The following is a 17,550-nucleotide window of genomic DNA, read 5'->3' on the forward strand; positions in this document are numbered from 1 at the left end:
TCTGATGCTGCTTGGCCTGTTGTGTTCATCCAGCTCTACACCTTGTTATCTCAGATTCTCCAGCATCTGTGGTTCCTACTATCTCTGAAACAATTTTAGCACCACTACCTTCTCAAGGATAACAGCAATAAATGCTGGCCAACCAGTGACTCCAGAAGAGAATTTAAAAAAAAAAATAAAATTTGGGTATAGGAGAATGAGAGACAATGGATGCTGAATGGGGTTAAATCTGTTTCTGTTAAAGGTTCATTTATCAATCGTATTGTGAAGTAAGTGAAATCGCCATAGGGCTGCTCTCCAGTTAAAGATAGATGACTGGTGGTGGTTTAACCTAAGGGTCACCACATCATAGGGAAGGGAGAAATTGAGAACAGCTGCCTCAGCTGGTATGGGAATTGAAGTTGTGCTGTTGACATCACTCTGCATTGCAAACCAGCTATCCAGCCAACTGAACTAACCAATCCCCATCATATTGTAAAAGCAAATGGAAACCACAGTTGTACGAAGGCAAGCTAGAGCTGCATTGTCAGCAGGATAGAGCCTGCCTTGGGTAAAACACGGACAACGCCTGTGAAAACTTTAGGAAACAGTGGATATTGAAAGGCACCTGGTCAAAACTAGTGGTGAATCTGTGGAATTTTTTGCCTAGGTGCTGCCTTAAGCATTGATGAAAACTCACATGTAAGTAATGGCCACCTGGAGGTAGTGGTTTTGGTTGATCAGGATTGTGTCAGTGCCATCCAGGGGAAGAAACCATGAATTGGCAAGCAAACCAACAGCATAGAGACACAACAATTGTAACTTTTGCCAGCGGTTTCATTTTGATGTACTGTTTTAATTGATGGCAAATTGGCCTGTGATGACCAACTTTAATCTGAAGTGACAGGACTTACCTGGGATGGAGAAAAGCACAATTGCATATAATAACAGAATTGACATTGGGGCTGCTGTGAAATTTTCAGAGGAGTTAGCACACAACAACCAGGTACAGTGCAGGTATGGCATTGATGTGGAATGATATTGCTTTTTTGTTGGTAAAACCTGTGTATAACAAGTTCGGAGTTATTTCTGCCAAATGTATTTTAGCTAAGAATCACTGGATTCCTTCAAGGAGGTTGTCTGTCACAGCTGCTGGGTTTAAACAGGCGACTGGGTTTAATAAGCATTGTTGTCAAGTTTCAAAGTTCCCAAGTGGATCACCAGACTCGATGGGAATGTTGTAAACTGTGTTTTCACCGTTTTTTTTTTAAACTATAATGCCATTGATTTGTCCTTGTGCTCCTCTTTAAACATTAATTTTCCTGACCAGAATCAGCGATAACTCTGCTCCACTAGCCCCACTTTGTCCAGCACAGGTACCACTCCCAAAGCTGTAGCCACAATAAAACAGCATCCACATAAATTAGTCTGACTAAGAATAATAAAACGTCCAGATAGCATGACAAATATCAGCATTCTGCTTTATACAGATCTGAACAGGACAAAAATGTGCATAGGCAACACTGAGCATCTTAAATGGAAGCATTTGAATGTTTAATTACCCTTTATCATAACCCATTTGAAAGCTAATGATTGTAATCACCATTGTGGTAAAAATCATGCAGAGGTATTGTGTAGAAATAACAGAAAATAATTAACCATTGTGGGTGTATTCAATTTCCTGTGTGACTTAACCCTTTCTTTGACACAAATTGTTGATTCTCAAAGCAGTGCTGTGTTAAACAGCGGGATGTTAGCTTTCAATAGCTGTGGAACCTATAAAAGGAGATCTGTCTCTTGACTTCACTGTCAAGGATCTGGTCAGATTTTGAATGTATTCATTTTTTTTTCTGGCCGAGAATGCATCTTTTGACAGTGCAGGGCCAAGGAAGGCTTTTGTTATTTAATCAGAGATTACCAGACTTACTCAGCAGGTCAGGCAGCCTGTGTGGAACAAGAAATGGTGTTAATGTTTCGGGTCGCTGATCTTTCTGGAGAAAGTTTAGACAGATAGGGGGGAGAAAAGGAAAGAAGAAATGAGAGGGTCCCAGGAGAGATGAGATGACAATAGGATACTGGTGCAGGTAAGCTATAGGACAAATGAAGAAAGAAAAGGTGTGTATAGAAGAGGTGTAAATTGAAAAAGCAGAATGACCACCAACAAATTCTGTCAAGAATAAAAGGCAGAAATTGTGATCTGAAATTTCTGAATGAATTTTGAGATGGAAGACCAGAAATGGAAAGCTGAGGTTTTGTGACTAGGGCTTCATGAGAACCAAATAGCACGTCGTGGTCAGAGCAAGTGTGATGTGCAGAATTACAATCAGGAATGCCTGGAGCTTTGCAGTCATTCTTGTGGACTGAACGGCAGTATTTCACAAAGTGGTCACCCCCATGGCCCCAGTGTTGAGGAGATTGCAGTGTGAGAAGGTATAGAGTAGACCAAAATTGAAAAAAAAAACAAGTGATCATTGTTTTGCCTGGAAAATGTGTTTGGGGCGTTAGACAGTGAGAAGGGATTTAAATTTTCAGATTTCAAGCTTCTGCAGTTTTTATTATTTTTATGTAGATTCTGTTGTGTGGCATTACGATGCTAAAAGGATGGAGTTTGAACCAATCTAGCAACTCGGGACTGGGTGTTCATGAGATGCTGTGAGCCACCACCAGCAGCAAAATGTACTTCAGCACAATCTGCAACATCATGGTCTGGCATATCCCCCACACTGCCATTACTATCGAGCCAAGGAATCACCTCTCGTTCAATGAAGAGTGCAGGAGGGCATATAAGGAGCAGCATCAGTCTTACCTAAAAATGCAATATCGTCCTGGCGATGCTACCAAACAGGACTATTTGTGTGTCACATAGCATAGGCACTGCGTGATGGACAGCTAAGCAATCCCACAACCAAACAGATCAGATGTAGACTCTGAGATAACAAGGTGTAGAGCTGGATGAACACAGCAGGCCAAGCAGCATCAGAGGAGCAGGAAGGCTCACGTTTCGGGCCAAGACTCTGCAGTTGTGAATGGTGGTGAACAATTTACAAACTTGCTGGAGGAGGTGGCTGCACAAATATCCCCATCTTCAACGATGCAAGAGCCCAACATGTAAGTGCAAAAGATAAGGCTGAAATATTTACAACAGTCTTCAGCCAGAAATGTCAAGTGTCTGATCCACCTTGGTCTCCTCCACAGGTCCCTGACATCACAGATGCCAGTCTTCAGTCAACTTGATTCACTCCACGTGATGTTAAGAATGGCTAAAGGGAGTGGATACTACAAAGACTGAGAGACCTGACAACATTCCGACAATAGTACTGAAGACTTGTTCTTCAGAACTTGACACAGCCTTAGCCAAAACTTTCAATACAGCTACAGCACTGGCATCTCCCGACAATGTGGAAAATTGCCGAGGTATGTTCTGTGCACACAAAAACAGGAAAAATCCAAAAAAATGCACTGCAGAAGTTCACCAAGACTCGTTAGCAGTGCCTTTGAAACCCTCCATCACTTTCATCTAGAAGAACAAATGCAGCAGATACATGGGAACAACACCCCAAGCAAGTTCCCCTCAAAGCCACTCACCATCCTGACTTGAAAATGCATCACTGTTCCTTCACTGTTGCTGGGTTAAAATCCCGGAACTCCGTCCCGAATGGCATTGGTCTCCTACAGCAGATAATTGCAGCGATTCAAGAAGACAGCTCACCATCACCTCCTTCAGGGCAACTAGGGATTGATGATAAATGCTGACCCAGCCAGCAACACCCACATCCCAAGAGCAAACAGAGAAAAGGGTTAAGTCTGCCACATTTCATCATGCAGGGAACTTTCTGGAAAAAAAAGTCTGAATTTATTTTGGTATTTTGCAATCTGTCTGTAATTCCTGTGACATTTTGGGAGTTTAATTCAGTATAAGAAAATTGATTAAATATCATTGCCAACACAACTACCTGCAGAACCATCGCTAGAAAATATTAAGAACGACATTTGAATTGCATTAATGATTTATTTTTCTGATAATCTCCGACACAGAAATTCAGCAGTATGCAGTAAAATTAGCTGTGAGCCAAGTGCTGCAGCATAAATTTAGTGGGGAGGAGGGACTGTACGAGGCAGAGCTAACTGCAAGATTAGCTTCTAGTCTGTTTCTTACCTCTGAGACCTGTGATTTAAATGTAATATGAGGAAAAACAATGAAGGTTGCCTCTTAATGCTAGGTGTTCATTTTTATTGGTGAGTTATGATCTGGTAGTTGATCTTATTCTGTGAAGGATATAATTACAGCTCAAAACCCTTGGAGTTTGCTGCCAAGCCAAGTCATGATGGTAGTCATACAGCACCTCAGGGAAAGACAAGTTCAGCCAGAATCCTTTCTTGGTGTAATCTGCTTTGTACTAAAATTGTAAGAGTGAGATAACAGTGGGTCACAGCTTCCCTGCAGTCCTTCAGCTCTAATTCAATAAATGGCCCTCAGTTCTGTGTTTATGTTTCCACTTAAAAGGGGCAGCATTTCACATGATAGTTTTTGGATGCTTGAGCTGAGATGGGTGTTTAGATGTTGTTGCTGATATGGTGAATAACATGCTGGACTGATGCAGGGATTGAGCTGCGTTTGCTCTTGGTGTTCCTGATGCAGGCACCAGTGGCATCCTCTGTGCTTTAGTGAAGCTCCGCTCCAGTCGTTGAGAGAGTTCAGCATTGTTGCAAGAAACAGAATTGAAATGAACACACTAGAATTAAGTCAGCAGATCAGCAAACATTCTTGGACAGAGCAAGACAATGAACCTTCAGGTGACCGAGCATCAAGTTCAACTATCTGTGTCTCTCTTCACAGGTTCTGACTGACCTGAGTGTTTCTGTATATGTTTCATATTTCCAGCAACTGCAGTAATTTTCTAATCACTTCTTTTTGTCTGAAATGGGATTTGGTGTGAATGAAATAAGTTTGTGATTTGGTCAGTTCCAAGTCGATGAGAGACATTATGTTTGCCATTGTCTAGAAGAAGCTCAGGTTGCCCATTGTGGATTGGGTACAGGCCTGTTGTACACTGAAAGCTTCTCAACTAACAGTCTTCTGCTCATATTTTGAGGTAGCAGCTTGGATTTGTCCAACAGCTTTAGCATTGTGAAAACTCCAAGGTGCTTCACGGTAGTGGTTTCAAACAACACTTGATCTCCTCCCAACTGGCCAAATAACAGTTGGAAATCCACAGCCAAAGAGTTGTACTTGTTCTCTTACTGTAAATAAAAAACTCTTTCAGCCAACAGTCTAGGATCGCTGTGTCCCATGAGTTACTGATTTGATTGGCTTGATCACTGTCAGAAACTGAACCGTAAGGTTCATTCTGATTATGATACATGCATTTGGCTACAGCATTGTATTTTCATCTCGAAGATCAATGATCAGAATATCAAGATTAGGAGCAGGCGTAGACCACTTGGCCATTTGATACAATCATGACCAATTTTCCTCAGCCCAACTTTTTCAATCTTTCACCAAAACCCTTGGTTCTCTGAGATTAAAAATCTATCAATCTCAGTCTTGAATATATTCAAAAATAGAGCTTCCACAGCTCTCGGACAATTCTCAATCCTCTGAGTGAACAAATTTATCTTCATCTTGGTCCAAAATCTCAGAATAAGAGTTCATGCATTTTACACGTGATGGGGAATTTCTTCTGAGGGTAGTGAATCTATGGAAATCTTGACTGCAAAGGGCTATCAAGGCTGCGTCATTAAGTATATTAAGGCTGAGATGGGCAGACTGATTTTTAATCAGTAAAGGAATCAAGCATCATGGGGAAAAAGCAAGAAAGTGGAGTTGTGAATTATCAGATCAGCCATGATCTCATTGTATGGCCTATTCTGTTCCTTGTCTTAAGGTCTTATGATGATCAATTAAATGTTTGATATTTATATCTAGGGGATGTGCTTTTGTGTTCTAGATTCCCTAGGCTCTCTGTGTTGGCCCTATTTAACTACCTCAGATTTTTAAGCAAACACAGAATGCTGGAGAAACTCAGCCAGTTTGGCAGCATCTGTGAAGAGAGAGATAGAGTTAATGTTTGAAGTCTGGTATGACTCTTCTTCAGAACTACTTTTGTTGCTGCCAGACCCGGTGAGTTTCTCCAACATTCTCTGTTTGTTCAGATTCTGGCAGCTGCAGTATTTTGCCTTCAGAATCTTCTATGTTTCAATGAGATCACCTCTCATTCCACTAAACTTCCAAGTTTATAAGGTCAATTTACTTGAACCTTCCTCAAAGGACTACCATCTCATCTGAAGGACTAATCTCTAGTGAACTCTTGCTGTACCACATCTAAGACAAGTATATGCCTTCTTGCGTACAAAAACTGTAGTCTTCCAAATCTGGTCTGAAACAACCCTGTACAATTTTTCAAGGTGACATCATCTTGTATAGAGTTTGAGAGGCTCATCAGTCAAAAGTAAAGACCCACTAGCTTCATAGTCACTGCACGAAGTCAACCATATTTTGATACTCTGAAAAAGGAGGAAAATGTACTGGAGAATAGACTGATTTTCTGAGATTGGGAAGAAGTAACATTTTTGAATAATCTAGGAAGAAGTCTGCTCCTCTTCAATGATTTAAATGTAGAGAGATTTCAAAAATGTGCAGCTCGGAGGGATCTGAGTCGTCTTGTGCGTAATACACAAAAAAGTTAGTCCATCAGTACAGCAGGTAATTAAAAAGGCAAATGGAGTTTTGGCCTTTATTGCTAAGTGTTTGGAGTTTAAAAATAGGGAAGCCTTGGCACAACTGTACAACTGTCCTGTTGAGGTCACACCTGGAGTATGGTGCACAGTTTTTGATGTACTGGCATTGGAGACAGTTCAACGAGATTCACTAGACTGATTCCTGAGATGAAGGGGTTAACTTAACTGTTATGGACCCGACCAAACCCTGTCAAAATATATTAAGATAACTGAGATCCTAACTTTTTCTTATTTTCAAGGCAAGTGCCAGGCATTGCATTCCGGATGCAATCCGATTGGTCAAGCTACCAGGTTTGAAGCAAAACACTGTTTATTCATACACTGTAGTTAAAATGCAATAAAAGAAAGAAGAAATTGGAATAGCCTAACTCGACTAGAAAATTAACAGAATAATAGATTATTTAACTGTTGAACAGTAATTGTTCCAGTATAGTAGTAACCCATAAGTACATCCTTGGCAAAGGCAAATTCGGTTTTAAAAAAAGCCTATGTCACAAGCAATTCTCCAGTCCAGCAAGAAAAACATCAAGAGAAAACTGTGAGATAGAGTAACAAGGGGAGATGTACTGCAGCTTCCAAACCCAGCTTCAACACCCAGCAACTGCTACTGAAAAACTAAAAATCTTGGTCCTGCGAGAGCTTGACCCTAACCATTCAGACTGCCTCTGTTGTTTCCACCTTTTGGAAAAAAACCCCAAGGCCTTACAAGCTGTTTATGTTAAGGGCTTTGAAGCAGACCGATTGGCACGTTACAACCTTTCTTCTTAAAAATCAAAGGGCAAAATACACCTCTTAAAGCCATAGTATTACCACACTTAACAAGAATAGCTGAACAGGTTAGGCCTTTACCCATTAGCGTTTAGAAGAATAAGGGCTGATCTTATTAAAATATACAAGATTCTGAGGGAGGTTGATAGGGAAGATGTCATGACAATATTTCCACTAATAAAGGAATCTCGAACTAAGGGACTTATTTACAGAGTAAGGTTACACTCATTTAAAACAGATACGAAGGAGTTTCGTGTCTCAGAGTAGTGAGTGTCTGGAATTCTCTTCCTGAGAGAGTTATGGAGGCTAGATCACTGGAAGTTTTCAAAGAGGAAGTAGATAGATTTTTGAAATATTAGAGGGTTGAGAGCAGTGATGAATTGACAAAGGAGGTATTGATGCCTGGGGCAGATCAGTCAGAAAACTATAGAATGGTGATGCAGGTTTAATGGGCTGAATGACCTATTCCTGCTCCTGTTTCTGATGGCCTTATGTGATACTGAAACATCCATTAAGTTGCGAATAAAGGTGGTGGACCCTGACTCCATGCCCACACCCATGCCCCCCCCAATCCCCATGGCTAATCCACCTAACCTGCAAACTTTTGGACTGTGGGAGGAAACCCACACAGACACGGAAAGAATGTGCAACCTCCACACAGTCAGTCACCTGAGGCTGGAATTGAACTCAGGTCCCTGGCACTATGAGGCAGCAGTGCTAACTACTGAGCCACCATGCGGCCCCAAATGGACCCATCCTTTCAGTTTATAAAGGACAGGGTGTTGAATGTGAATATAATTATGTTATAACAAGCATAATTGAGTTTGGTTGCAAGCAGGCTGATAATCTTAATCTTGGTTGTTTACATAATGCTTAGCACAGTCATGATTTTTAATAAGTGCTGTCCAATTGTGGAATTGCATCCAATGTTGGACAGTATGAACTCAATTTTCCCCTTCCTGGAGGAGGTGGCAAGAGAGATGGTAAGAAGTGGAAATAGTTGGCTGAGTTGGCCCTGGAGAGATGCTCATGACTCTCCACCCAACTCCACCTAGATGCTGAATGAAAATGCTGATTGGAGAATTTATTTGACATGCCAGCAATTAAGACTCAAAAAGTCCTTTTATTTTTGTCATTAAGGCTCAGCAACATTTTAGAAAGGAGAAACAAATGTTTCAATGATGTTTCTTGCGTTGTCCATGATGATTTTTATTCAGGACTGGAAGTGATATGATGCTCGATCTTTCTTTCTTTCTTTCTTTCTTTCTTTCTTTCTTTTCTTACCACAAGTGTGAAAGGAACCATTTGGTGTTACTTCATTGTGTCAGGTCAGGTCAGAGGTGGTGAGACTGTTCAGTAGAAGTGTCATTCCCACCAGCAGCTTGACTGAAATACATGTCGTCTACTTCACTGGAGACGCTGTCTTGAAAGAAAATACATTTCAGCTGTTTTTATTAATGGGTTTGAGCAATGTCTAACACAGCAAATAAAAAAGACCAGATTCGTTCCTGGCCTGACAACCAGGAAGTGATGAAGTCTCATCCACCTTTCACCAACTCCCCAGGCTATGCCTACCCCATGGTAGATAAGAGAAGCTTGCTCGATTTAGTGAAATCATTTTGCAATATGGTGCTGGCCCATGCTTTGGCTTGTAATACTAATAACTATTTTCTTTTCCTAACAGTATTCAACAAGCAGAAATGGGAGCTGCCATGGATGCATTGGAAAAATGTAAGAGAATCTTTCTTCTTAAGGTTTACTATCTTTTTCTTTCCTTTCACAATTGTTAGAAAATTCAGAAACAGACTTGATTGTACTTTTGAAATGAACTGGTTTGAAACTGACATATAAGTAAATGACAGACATAATTCAGAAGGTATGTTACAGAAAAGTCTGAACCTGTAAACCATCAAATAGAAAGTGCCTTTGACACATCCAGGCCGGAATTTCATTCTCCTTGTTAAAGAGAAGGTGATTTCATTCATTTAATGCAGTGAGAATCCTTCACCTGAGGAGTGGGTAAGAAGGACAGGATTTGAACCTCCTCCCATTGGAATCCTATTGGATTTTAAATTTGGGTTGGCATCCACCAGGATACTCGTGCAGTTGGGATTATGTATGGGGTGTGTCCTCCTTGTGCTCCCTCACCCCACCTGAAGCACCTACCCCTGTGCTCCCTCTTCCCTATCATCCCATGGAGAACTAATCACCTTTTATGAACGAGATTCAGATGATTACAAAAATGAAAGCAATTCTTTTGCATCCTTTTGGATTGTTTGCTTAGTCTGTGAAACCACTCCGCACGTCACCATTTTTCAGGAGCAGACAGAAAAATTGAAATCCAGAATGTTTTGTCCCATTTGTGTCAATTCATGTGAATCGTTGGATGTTGTAGGGAAAGTTCATGCAGCCTGAGGAGTGACTTCACAGTGTTCAGTGTTAATCGAATTCCCGACTTCAACCTCCAGAGGCTTTGGTTTTTTTTCCTCATCAATGTGGGTGTCACTGACAAGGCTTGCATTTGTTACCATCCCGGAATTGCTCTCAAGAGCAGTTAAGAGTTGACCGTGTACCTGAGGGTCTGTAGTCACACATAGGCTTTCATGAACCACTGCAGTCCACCTGCTGTAGATAGATCCACAACTCTGAGGGAGAGAGTCCAGGATTTTGACCCAGTAACACTGAAGGAATGGCAATATATTTTCAAGTCAGGATGGTGAGTGACTTGGAGGGGTCTTGTGGGTGGTGGTGCTCCCTTGTATCAGTTGCCCTTGTCCTTCAATTGGAAATGGTTGTGGGTTTGGAATGTGCTATTTTAAAGATCTTCAGTGAATGTCTGCAGAGCATCTTCTAGGTGGTAAACACTGCTGTTACTGAGCATTGGTGGAGGGAATGGATGCTTATGGATGTGGTCCCATTCAAGTAGGCTGTTTTGTCCTAGTTCATGTCAAGCTTCTTGAGTGTTGTTGAAACTGCACTTATCCAAGTTATTGGAGGGTATTCCATCACACTCCTGACTTCTCCCTTGTAGATGGTGGACATGCTGTGGGGAGTTGGGAGGTGAGTTACTTTCAGCAGGATTCCTGGCCTCTGACCTGCCGTTGTAGCCACTGTGCGTGTATGGTCAGTCTAGTATCTGGTTGCCATCACAAAGTTACTGGGAACTTGCTGTGTGTTAATAGGCTGCTATGTTTTCTATATTACAACAGTAGCTACATTTTCTAAGTATTCCATTGACTGTAAAGCTAATGTTCCGTGTTTTAGATGCTACAGAAAGGATTAAAAAAGGAGGCAAGAAAGAGGGGGAAGTGGCGTTTTTGATTAAGGAAGACGTTACTGCTGTACTTCAGATATTTCGGAGGGATTGTCCACTGAAGAGATATGGGTGAAACTTGTGTTGACGTTGCATAGGCCGATGGTGAGGCCACCTTTGGAGCGCTCTGTACAGTTCTGGTCATCCTGCTATAGAAAGGATATTATTAAATTGGACAGGGTTCAAAAAAGATTTACCATGATGTTGCCAGGACTATAAGATTTGAGTTATAAGAAGAAGCTGGATAGTTTGGGACTTTGTTCACTGGAGCATTGGAGGTTGAGGGGTGACTATATAGAAATATATAAAAACATGAGGGGTATAGATAAGGTGGGGGAATTCAAAACCAGGGGGTATATTTTTAAGGTAAGAGGAGAAAGGTTTAAAAGGAACCTGAGGGGCAACTTTTTCACAGACAGGGTAGTTTGTATGTGGAATAAACTGCCAGAGGAACTGGTGGACGCATAAACAGTTACAACATTTAAAAAAAATTCTGATAAGTACATGGATACTAGAGGGCTATGAGCCAAATGCAGGCAAATGGGATAAATTTAGTTTTGGAAATTTGGCATGGATAAGTTGGACCAAAGGGTCAGTTTCTGTGCTGTATGACTCTGACATTTCGCGACATCCTCTGATAAAAGAAGCCAAATAAACGCAAGTTTTTCTTTTTTTTTTATCTGTTGAAATGTGAGTTTGTTTTATGAGGAAAGATTGGGTATGGTAGTCTTGTCTTACAGAGTATAGAAGAGTAAGAGCCTTTGCTTGCAATAAATAAGGTCCTGAGTAAGCTTGACAGGGTAGATGTGGAAAGAATGTTCCCTCTTAGTGAGGAATCTGGAATTAGTTGTTTACACTTCTAAAAGTAAGGTTTTGCCCACTTAGGGCAGGAATGGGGAGACACTTTTCTCCTGAGGTTGTCAGGCTTTAAAAGGCAGTAGAAGCAGCAACTTTGAAGATTTTTCAGGCAGAGATAAGTGGATTTTTGGTTTATAAAGATGAAATATTATCGGGCGGGGGAGGGTAAGTGCGAATGTAGACTAATCAGATCACCTAGATGTTATTGAATGGCCATGCTATCTCATGGGTTGAGTGGCCACTTTTTGGTCCTAATTCATTTGTTTGTAGATATTTTATAATCAACCTGTTCAGAGATGTTATGACATACCTCTGGAACAATTTGTACTTGAACCCATGCCTCCTGACTCGGAGGTAGGAAGAATACCACTGTGTGTTGGTTGAATTGCCTTCCTATTCTTAGAGAAAAAAATTCTTAGATTACATTTGTTGAGAGGTCATTAATTCTGTAAACAAGCACTTAGCTTGAGAGCCATATTTGTAAATTCAGTTATACTGTCCTAACAGTGCAGCCATCAGATATAGTTTTAAGCTATTTTAGTTTCTGTTTGTTCTGTTAATGTACAAAGCCAGAGATTTGATGTTACTTGTGTCACTGAGAAAAATCTAAAACTCCTTTCTGGTTCAGGCACTCTCCATACAGTTCAATATGGGGAAATCACAGTGTGACTGTACTTGAAGAGCTTTGCATGCTGATGTTAAATCAGCTTGCTACAGTCACATAATCTTCGTCCTCTTCACGCCTGCAATGAGAACCTGGCTCAAGATAGACTGTTGTAAATTTTTCCATAATTTTTAACAGTGATGTGCAGTTACTTTTCTTGAGGGAGAGTTTCTCATACCTTGGAATCTGTCAACAGATTTTAATGCTTGTTTTGCCATACATTTCTTTAACAATCATTTTCTTTAGGAGCTCCACTGGTTGTGCCATTATGTCACAGAATCCGAGAATTGCTTCAATGCAGAAAGAGGCCATTTGGCCTTTCATGCTTACACCAGTTCTATTCTCTCATGCCTTCTCCCTACAGACCTGCATGCCATTTAGATCCATTAATCACTCAATACTCAATTGAACACTCAATTGATCCTGCTTCCACCACATTTCCAGGCAGCACACTCCAGACCTTCACCACTCACTGAGTGAAAAGGTTTTTTTCTCACAACACACCTGCTGCCTTTGCACATCACTTTAAATCTCTGCTCTCTCGTTGTTTTCCTTCTGCAAGCAGAAACAGCTTCTCCCATGCATTCTGTCAAGTTTTGAAAACCTCCATCAGATCGCCTCTGAGCCTTCATCTCTTTAAAGGAGAACAGACCCAACTTCTTAAGTCCACCCTCTTGTAGATATGGTGCTTTCTCCTGGATTGTGTAAGCTTCTTGACTGTTGTTGGAGGCAAGTGGGGAATATTTCATCAAACTCCTGGCTTCTGGGGAGTCAAGAGGTAAGACCCTCGTTGCAGAATTTTGTAGAATCTGACCTCCTATTTATGTATTTTTTTTTATTCGTTAACGGGATGAGGACATAGCTGGCTAGGCAGCATTTATTGCCCATCCCAAATTGCCCAGAAGGCAGTTTAAGATTCAACCACATTGCTGTGGGTCTGGAGTCACATGTAGACCAGACAAAGTAAGGATGGCAGTTTCCTTCCCTAAAGGACATTAGTGAACCAGATGGGTTTTTCTGACAATTGACAATGGGTTCATGGTCTCATTAGATTCTTAATTCCAGATATTTTATTGAAGTCAAATTCCAAAGTGGGTGGCCATGTGTACCCGCATGGGCCCAAGCTACGCCTGCCTCTTTGTAGGTTACGTGGAACAATCCCTCTTCCATAGCTACACTGACCCTAAACCCCACCTCTTCCTCTGTTACATTGATGACTGTATCGGCGCCGCCTCGTCCTCCCATGAGGAGCTTGAACAGTTCATCCACTTCACCAACACCTTCCACCCCAACCTTAAGTTCACCTGGACCATCTCTAATACCTCTCTCTCCTTCCTGGATCTCTCTGTCTCCATCTCTGGCAACCACCGAGAAACTGATATCCATTTCAAGCCCACCGACTCCCACAGCTACCTAGAATACACCTCCTCCCACCCACCTTCCTGCAAAAATGCCGTCCCCTATTCCCAATTCCTTCACCTCCGCCGCATCTGCTCCCGGGATGAGGCATTCCACTCCCGTACATCTCCGATGTCCTCGTCCTCGTTTTTTGAGGACCGCAACCTCCCCCCCACCTCAGTGGTCGAGAATGCCCTCGACCGTGTCTCCCGCATTTCCCGCAACTCATCCCTCACACCCCGTCCCCGCAATAAGAACCAAAAAAAACCCCCCTCGTCCTCACGTACCACCCCACCAACCTCCGGATCCAACGCATCATCCTCCGACACTTCTGCCATCTGCAATCCGACCCCACCACCAAAGACACTTTTTCCTCCCCACCCTTATCTGCTTTCCGGAGGGACCACTCTCTCCGTGACTCCCTTGTCCGCTCCACACTCCCCTCCAGCCCCACCTCACCTGGCACTTTTCCCTGCAACTGCAGGAAGTGCTACACCTGCCCCCACACCTCCTCCCTCACCCCCATCCCAGGCCCCACGAAGATTTTCCACATCAAGCAGATGTTCACCTGCACATCTGCCAATGTGGTATACTGCATCCGCTGTACCCGTTGTGGCCTCCTCTACATCGGGGAAACCAAGCGTAGGTTCGGGGACCGCTTTGCAGAACACCTACGCTCGGTTCGCACTAAACAACTGCACCTCCCAGTCGCGAACCATTTCAACTCCCCCTCCCATTCCTCAGACAACATGTCCATCCTGGGCCTCCTGCAGTGCCACAACGATGCAACCCGAAGGTTTCTGGAAGAGCAACTCTTATTCGACTTGGGAACCCTGCAGCCCAATGGTATCAATGTGGACTTCACAAGCTTCAAAATCTCCCCTCCCCCCACCGCATCCCAAAACCAGTCCAGCTCGTCCCTGCCTCCCTAACCTGTTCTTCCTCCCACCTATCCCCTCCTCCCACCTCAAGCCCCACCCCCATTTCCTACCTACTAACCTCATCCCGCCCCCTTGACCTGTCCGTCCTCCCTAGACTGACCTATCTCCTCCCTAACTCCCTACCTACCCTCACCTTTACTGGCTGCATCCCCGCCTCTTTGACCTGTCTGTCTCCTCTCCACCTATCTTCTCCTCCTATCCATCTTCTATCCGCCTCCCCCTCTGTCCCTATTTATTTCAGAACCCCCTTCCCCTCCCCCATTTCTGAAGAAGGGTCTAGGCCCGAAACGTCAGCCTTCCTGCTCCTGTGATGCTGCTTGGCCTGCTGTGTTCATCCAGCTCTACACCTTGTTATCTCAGATTCTCCAGCATCTGCAGTTCCTGCTATCTCTTGCCAGAACATTATCTAGGTCTCTGGATTAACAGTCCAGCGATAATGCCACGAGGCCATTGCCTCCCCTGTATGGTGAGTTCAGTTCAGTTTCTGGTCAGCTGTAACCCCCAGGATGTTGATCATGGAGGATTCAGTAATGATAATGCTATTGAATGTCAAGGAGCAGTGGTTAGATTCTCTCTTTTTGGAGGTGGTCATTGCTTGCTAACTTTATCCCAATGTTCTTGCTTGTCGAGTGCAGTATTCTAAACGACGATGTTAATATTGGATGCTATTTGAGCCACACTGCTCCTGGAGAACTTTTATCCTCTCTGAAATGTCGAATATTGTTCAATCTGCTATTAATGCTGGCAGGATCCACTTTGTAAAGTAATTTTCTCTGATTTCTTTATAAATGTAGTTCACAGCAGCAGGCACTTTTTTTTAAAATCCCTTCCTGCACTGATAAAACACGAGATGTCATTTAAAAAACAATTTATTATCCCTGTCTTTTTCTGCCAATTTGTTTCTCTGAAATGTACAAGAACAAATAGACTTGACTTAAAATGGTTTGTCCTCATGCCTTTAAGCTTTTGGCAAATTTATAGTTTGAAGAGAAATAAAAAATGTTGCTGCATTTCTGTTTTGCTGGAAAACCAATTCCCAGCCTGATAAGCCCTTCCTTAGTATTTTTGCAGCAATCCAGGGCATTGATGGGATCGCACTTGGACTACAATGTGCAGTTCTGGTCTCTTTACGAAAGGAAGGATTTATTTAACCCAGTGGAAATAGAACCAAGGTAAACTAGACTGGTTGACTGAGACTGAAAGGATTGTGTAATGAGCAAGAGATTGAGTAGATTGAACATATTTTCCCTGAAATTTGGAAAGGTTGGGAGGTGATCTGATTGAAGCATATAACATTGGATGCAAATTTTTCTGCAGCAAGATGGAAATATATCGTCATTCCTTCAGTGTCACTGGGTCAAAATCCTGGAACTCCCTCCCCTCCCTGACAGCACTGTGAGTGTTCTTACACCAAACAAACTCTAGCAGTTCAAGAAGGCAGCTCACCACCACTTTCTTTGAGGCAATTGTGATGGACAATAAATGCTGCCTCAGCCAGGAACATCCACATCCCATGAATAAATGAAGTAACTAAATAAACTGAAAAACTCTGAACGTTTACAGGCACACTTGGACAGACTTGGAAATATATTGCTGTTCCTTCTGTATAACTGGGTCAAAATCCTGGAATTCCTTCCTAACAGCACTGTGGGTGTCTACACCACACAGACTTCAGCAGTTCAAGAAGGCAGCTCATCACAACCCATCACAACCTTCTTATCTCGGGACAGTCAATAAATGTTGACCTGGACAGTGGCACCTACGTCCTATGAATTAAATAGAGGAAGCAAAATTTCTTAAGGGGCTTGATTGATGGATGCTGAGAAGTTGTTTTCCCTAGCTGGGGAGTCTAGAACGGGGGGGTCGTGTGGAATCTCAGAATAAAAGGTTACTATTTGAGACTGAAAAGAGGAGGAACATCTTCAGTCAGAAGGTAGTGTGTCTTCGGAATTCTCTACCCCAAGAGGGCTGAGGAAACTCTGTCAATGAGCATGTTCAAGACCATGGTTAATCAATTTCTGGATTTTAAAGGAATTGAGGGACATTGGGATATGGTGGGAAGATGTAGAATCTCTGCCACAGTCTTGTGTTTTGACCAAACAGGTTCAAAGGGTCAAATTATAACGGGAGATTGGCAAGCTCCAGATGCCACTGGTGCCCTGTTGTACCTGGAAAGCCTCAACTGGGGAGGTGGGCACTGTCGGAAAATTACGAGGACACTTCACCACTGAGAAGTTCTTGGAGGCAATGATAAAGTGAAAAAGTGATGAAAGAAGAAGTTAGTTGACCCTCCGCCCCAAACACAATTTTGGTCATGATTGCAGTATTTCATGCCCACAGACACTGAGCCTCTGGCTGTGATCACCGACCCCCCTCAACCACCACCACCGTCTCAATCTTACCTGCCAAATGAAAGGTGCTTCTGCTGAGCTAGGGATCTCCACACCAGCCTGGGTGTTACTCTGCTGTGACTGGAATGACAGACAGATCACAAAGTCACCTCTAATCAGAGCCTGTGTTACCTCCTGAGGCTGTCATCCTCTGTGACACCCCCAAATAACTAAATACATTTCTTTAAAGCACCAAAGAGTTGAGACAAAGGGAGAGACAGAAAGAATTGTGCTTTCTCGAGCATTTTTCACTATCCTGAGACTTGTAAAAGGTTTTACAGCCAATGTTATCATTTTGAAATGTATTCACTCATTTTTGCGGTTTCGGTTAAATTGCTTTGTGCACTGACAGCAGTGAGGTGAGGCCCCAGGTATTTTGGTATGATAACCCCTCCCTGTAGATTGCGTCCATGTTTCCATGACAAACTGCCTGCCCGATCTCCAAGCCAGACCCTGGACAAAAGTGAGAAGGCAATTACATTGTGGTTTTTCCAAGGCCAC

General features: G+C 42.6%; 2 protein-coding genes across 2 annotated transcripts in view; one reads left to right on the forward strand and one right to left on the reverse strand.

Annotated features, from left to right (window-relative positions):
• Positions 1–17,550, forward strand: part of drosha (drosha ribonuclease III) — a 149,193-nt gene that overhangs the window by 121,283 nt on the left and 10,360 nt on the right. The window contains exon 31 of the mRNA XM_048607409.1: positions 9,170–9,216. Coding sequence (XP_048463366.1) covers positions 9,170–9,216 — 47 coding nt within the window. The remainder of the gene's footprint in view (positions 1–9,169; positions 9,217–17,550) is intronic.
• Positions 17,297–17,550, reverse strand: part of LOC109936078 (cadherin-6-like) — a 220,122-nt gene continuing 219,868 nt past the window's right edge. Inside the window, exon 12 of the mRNA XM_048607452.1 lies at positions 17,297–17,502. Coding sequence (XP_048463409.1) covers positions 17,378–17,502 — 125 coding nt within the window. The 3' untranslated portion in view covers positions 17,297–17,377. The remainder of the gene's footprint in view (positions 17,503–17,550) is intronic.

The sequence above is a fragment of the Rhincodon typus genome, chromosome 2, assembly GCF_021869965.1.
Source record: "Rhincodon typus isolate 14 chromosome 2, sRhiTyp1.1, whole genome shotgun sequence".
Lineage (NCBI taxonomy): Eukaryota > Metazoa > Chordata > Chondrichthyes > Orectolobiformes > Rhincodontidae > Rhincodon > Rhincodon typus.